This window comes from Myxine glutinosa, chromosome 11 (genome assembly GCF_964187855.1).
Source record: "Myxine glutinosa chromosome 11, kmMyxGlut1.1, whole genome shotgun sequence".
Lineage (NCBI taxonomy): Eukaryota > Metazoa > Chordata > Myxini > Myxiniformes > Myxinidae > Myxine > Myxine glutinosa.
In genome coordinates this window covers 77,000,929-77,006,651 of record NC_136271.1, presented here as the reverse complement: position 1 = coordinate 77,006,651, position 5,723 = coordinate 77,000,929, and the positions used below count along the sequence as shown (strand labels likewise).

Genomic DNA, 5,723 nt, shown 5'->3' with positions numbered 1-5,723 from the left:
CACACTTCAACAACAAAGAGCAAACCAAACTAAATGTCTGAGGTTTAAATAAGACAGGTTCCTCCAAGATCCTCTCTAACGATGTTCTAATCATTGGCACCTGAGCTGGTGCACCTGATTCTAATTTTAGGTATTTGAAGTAGTGATAAATGTAGGGGTGTACTTACTTTTTCCACATGCGAAATTTGCATTTATGTTCATTGAAATTACTAGGGCATGCCCGTACTATATATATATCTAAAATTATATCCCCCCCCTCTATTTACATGAAATGGTTTGGTCCATTCGCAAAGCCAAAGCGAACGGCTTGCGAGTACGGTGACAATCCCCCCCCCCCCTCTATTTACATGAAATGGTTTGGTCCATTCGCAAAGCCAAAGCGAACGGCTTGCGAGTACGGTAGAACCCCCCCCTCTATTTACATGAAATGGTTTGGTCCATTCGCAAAGCCAAAGCGAACGGCTTGCGAGTACGGGTAAATAAATCGCCATAGCTCGGTAACTACTTCTCCGATTAATATGAAACCTTGAAAAGGCACATCCTCAGGTCCCCAGCAATATACCTGGCAAGTTTCAAGTATATCGGACCCGTGGTTGTCGAGAAACAGCGGTCACAGACAAACGACACACACACATACACACACACATACACACACACATACACACACACATACACACAGAGATTACTGGAATTATAGATAGACTAGGACGTACCCGTACGTGGGTGCCCGTTCCTTGCCAAAAAAAAATAAAAAATGTCTGGGCGTGCCCATGGGCCCATGGGCGTGCCCGTAAGTGCGTGATGTGACCGTACAATGAATGTATCGTCCCGACGCCGCAGCTCGGATGGCGCTGCAGTTAATCGGGCCTGTATCGGCAGAGTTATTATAAACGTGTACTACAATCGATCGTACCTTACAACAATCAACACAGATTGCAACGTCAAATAAATGAATACGCTCTCAAATGTGCCGTCCGAGGCAGCGTCTGCTCGCCACGTTCAGCATCAGTACGTCGTCACCACTGATCTGTATATACTACTGGATAGCGGGTCGGGCTCTTGAGTTGAAGTCAGCGCCCGGCCACTGGACGCCATGTTGCCACTCGCATAAATTTTTCGTCAACACGCTCCGCTAACGTATTATGAAATGCCGGCTTGTGCTGCTATTAATTGCACAAAGAGACAAATACGAGGATGTGGAAAGACATTTCATCTGTAAGTACTGAAAATTAACATTTATTTGAGAATGTTTTATTTTAAAAACGTTGAATTTGAATGTTAAATTATGATGTTTGCACAACCGCGATCTGGATTCAAGTTTCAACTACTGAACTTCAGAACTAGTTTGACTCAACCGCAGAGTGCGCAAAGTCACTGAGCCGGGACATATTTCATCAATATGCGGTCCCTCAGGGCTAAGTTTGACCCAAAGTCTTTATCTATATATAGTTATCGAGGACGAGTATAAATAGCATGGTCCCGTCTAATAATGTGTACCCTGGATGATTCAAAGTTGCAAAACTCAATGCAGTTAAACTTTGAAACCAATAACTGATTCTGTATAAGTACATGGTAATTGAGTGTTTATATGGCTAGTATGTTGAATAGTTGAATATGCCTTACATATTGAATATGTTGTAAATTGTTGCTTCGAGTTGTACTTTCATGACTATCGGCTAATTTCTTGAAAATATTTTTTTCAGATTTCCATTCAGTCGTCCAGATGTTCTCCAGAAATGGGTTGTGAATGTGAAACGTGACAAATGGAAACCTTCAAAGAAGTCTGTCCTTTGCTCAGACCACTTTGATGACTCATGTTTTGACAGGACAGGTCAGACCACAAGACTCCGAGAAAATTCCCTGCCAACCATATTTGATTTTCCGACCCACCTGCAGAAGGTACATAACACAAGAGTTTCATGTTGTGGTGGAGTAACTGAGATATAAATAGTGTCATGTTGTAGCTGTCACTGCCAGCAGTGATTTTCACACTTGTCTACTTACATGCCAATTGATGTGTCAAATATATAAATTTTGCAAACATATCAACATCAGCAACTTATCAATACTTTTCCACCATCTCTTTTCTCAAGAACATCCCAAATAAATAATCTTGTATAATTTCTTCGTTCATAATTAATTCTGATCTATTATTCTGATGGATTTCCAGGATGAATGGAAGCGAAAACCACCCAAACCACGGTCTTTCCCGCAAGAAGCACTGGTCAATCTGCAAGAGCCACTGGACAACACACCCAGTACATCAATCATCACCAGCCCATCAAAGCTTGCAGCAACGACTGGTGCTGCTCACACATATGCTGTAACTGCCAGTCCACGGAGTGTGAAACGTAAACTGGACTCTGTGCATGACAATCTTTGTAGCGTCAAGAAAAAGCTCAAATTGACACAGCAGAAATCACGTCGCTGCCAGAGGAAAGTCAAATCTTTGACCACAGTTGTTCAAGCACTTCGTGATGAGCAGCTGCTCTCTGAGAATGGAGCTGACCACTTCTGAAGCGTTCTGCATTCAAGATGTGCTCTTGCCTCTCATTAAATTTGTTCACCTTATGCTTGTGACTAACAAGTGATTTCAAATAGTGTATTGACTGTATTCTCTTCTTTGTGTTTGTTGTTTGCAACTGGGAGACAATGGAGCACTGACAGGCTGCTCTTTTTGGCTCCTTCAAATGTCAGCATTTTGTGCTTTTTGTATCCTGTGCATCATCGCATTTTGTCACCATATCATCTGAATATGTGGATCAATTTTACTTCAAATGTGGATTATATTGTAGGATAATTGTTTAGATCTGGATTGTTTCTTTGTGCAAATTTGTTCTGTGAAAGAATACTGGGAAGCAACAATGAGTCTTGAGTGAACTGAATGGATAATGCTTGCTTGGTGGTGTGACAGTACTCCGGCTAATCCTCTGGTTGTTCACTGCAGTGTTCGGTCAGGCATGTCGGCTGTGGTGCTGTCTAGTCTAGGGATTACCTGCTTGCTGTGAAACAACATGTGGCGGTGACTTTTGGTGGTCGTACCTTCTCCGACGTGGCACCCACACTGTGGAACCATTCCCAGAGGAAGTCGGCATACCTCCTACATCAGTATCTGAGCGAAATGAAACGTGTGGGACTTTAGGCCACATTTCTGCAATCTGTGTGCCAAACCGGGCCAGAGAACTGTCTGGGTAATGAGATGAAGTGTGAAACATACCCACGACAGAGGGTGTCGAAACCCTGACCTGGCGGTCGCCAATCAAACGCATTACCACAAGAACAAACTGAAGACACTTGTTCAATGATGATTTTGGTGACAAAATGTTTGTTTCTTTTGTTGAGCCTCTTTGAAAAGGGCACACTACATATGTCGGTCAATATTATTATTATTAATTGAGGCTTTGTAATAAAAGGTGCCTTTTTATTCCAACTTTAAGCTTTTTATGTTTCATTTGTCTTTCAGAAGACTTTGTTTGTTGTCAACTGATAAATTCTTGACATAGAATGAGTAAATGACCCAACATTGAAACCATCACATATAGACATCCTGGAGAAAGTATTCCGTGAGAACAGCGTTGACCACAATGCCCTTAAATTGTGGCCTAATTTATTGTATCAAGGATGATAAAATCTTTGAAAAATTAGTAAATTTTAATAATAATGCTTTATTCTCAAGCAATTTGGATTATACACTAAATTCATACTTAAATCGAGAATTATTTGAGAAAAACACAAACATGGACAAGAAATTTGCGTTGAAATTGTGAGGAAGGTTGGCAAAAAAATCAATCAGAATTGAGTTTTCGAGCTGCTAACCTGGAACGTACAAATAAACATTAATTTGAAGAATTACATTGAGAGTTAAGAACAATAAAACGAAAGGATATTACAAGAGAACATTGGCGTGCCAAATACATAAACATATACATTGTCTGTCAATCATTGAGTTTGGAAAATGACACTTTGTATATATTTACAAAGTATAATTCTGAAAATTTTGCACATATAATCTAGGTTTCTTTCTAAAACAGCTTGTTGAGTGACTTTCAGTTGCGATGTTACGAGGTAGTTCATTCCACAGTTGTGCAAACGCCAGGAACTGACACAGGCCGCGCCTCCTTGTGCGAGTGGCAAGATGGCCGCCGCTGTCGCGCGCCGGCTTCACAGCTTTGTACAAGCCTATTGGCCGATGCTCTATCCAGTAGTATATACAGATCAGTGGTCGTCACTATGACTATCCGTAAGTCCGGAAGTGACGTCCTCATTTGACTGTCCGGAAGGTCGCATATGAATCGCAAATTAGTTTTAATGAGTTTTAAAACATAGTTTAACGCCAACATAGTTTGCCAACGTGAAATAAATGAATACGCTCTCAAATGTGCCGTCCGAGGCAGAGTCTGTTCGCCACGTTCGGCACACGTGATAGCTCGCTGCTCTCTGATTGGTTGAATCGTTTTTTGGACATAGCTCGGTTACTACTTCTCCGATTAATATGAAACCTTGAAAAGGCACATCCTCAGGTCCCCAGCAATATATCTGGCAAGTTTCAAGTATATCGGACCCGTGGTTGTCGAGAAACAGCGGTCACAGACACACAGACACACAGACATACACACAGAGATTACTGGAATTATAGATAGATACAATGGACTACAAAATGTAAATGTTTCATGATATTTGTTATATTATATCACCTTTATCTATCAATATTGTTGAAATGAAGATCAAATAGCTGTATGTTGAAATATGTTGAAAACGTCAAAACTTTACATGGGGTGTACTTACTTTTTCACGTGACTGTATATACAGTGCGTATCAAAAAAAAGGTAATCCGAATTCACGGGGTTAATATGCAAAGGTTATTTAGTTTGACAATTTACGTGTGGTTTACCAATTATGAGGAGATCCTCAGCTTTCCATTGATGCCTTTCCTGCATCATTGCTGTCACACATGTCCGAGTACATGTTCATTGAAAATGACAAGTTCAAATCGCATTTTTACAAGTTTGGCTAATCGGTGCAAGACAGTTTTAAATGGACGCATTACTTGTCGACTGCCAAGTAGATTATGTAAAATTGTTAAGCTGGTCTGGTAATCGTCGGTTGCGTCATCCTTTGTTTAAGATGGGTATTTAAGATGGGCCGACATTGTATAGGTTTCAAGACAGTCTGAGTCATTGAAAAGATGGTTCAACTTACGACTGAACAGCGGACCTTCGTGGTTACAACCTTTCAACAAACTGGAGGTTTGCAGCGAACTCGTGATGCGTTCAGGGAACGTTTCCCAGAACGGGAGACTCCAGCAGCCAAAACCATCTGGGTGAATGTTAGAAAATACCAAGAGCATGGCACTAGCCTCAACCGCAACAAGGAGAATTCTGGTAGGAGGCGCACTGGGCGATCGGAAATGAACATTGCAGCAGTATGGCAGCAAGTTTTGGAGCACCCTAGGGATACCAGCGCGAGACCAAATGGGACGGGATTGCCTTCGGCAACATTCAACCGAATCAAAACAAAATTCGGAACCAAAAGCAAAACCCGTCACGCAGGTTTATTTGCCACAGCAATAACGACACTGTCACAGGAATCCCTTTCCCAGGGAAACCAATATTCGCTCATGACCAATGTCCACCAGCGTCCGCTCGACCTCTCAAAGCAGATAGGCCTTCCTTTCCCGATCTCACTCGATCCGCTTTCCGCCTCTTCTTCTTCTTCCGTTTTCT

General features: G+C 41.7%; 1 protein-coding gene across 1 annotated transcript; it reads left to right on the top strand.

Annotated features, from left to right (window-relative positions):
• The first annotated feature begins 1,019 nt into the window (after positions 1 to 1,019).
• LOC137417966 (THAP domain-containing protein 1-like) lies at positions 1,020 to 3,430 on the top strand. The gene is made up of 3 exons (XM_078786804.1): positions 1,020 to 1,215; positions 1,704 to 1,899; positions 2,171 to 3,430. Exons 1-3 carry the CDS (start codon positions 1,148 to 1,150, stop codon positions 2,516 to 2,518), a joined length of 612 nt encoding a protein of 203 aa, XP_078642930.1. The 5' UTR covers positions 1,020 to 1,147; the 3' UTR covers positions 2,519 to 3,430.
• The last annotated feature ends 2,293 nt before the right edge of the window (positions 3,431 to 5,723 follow it).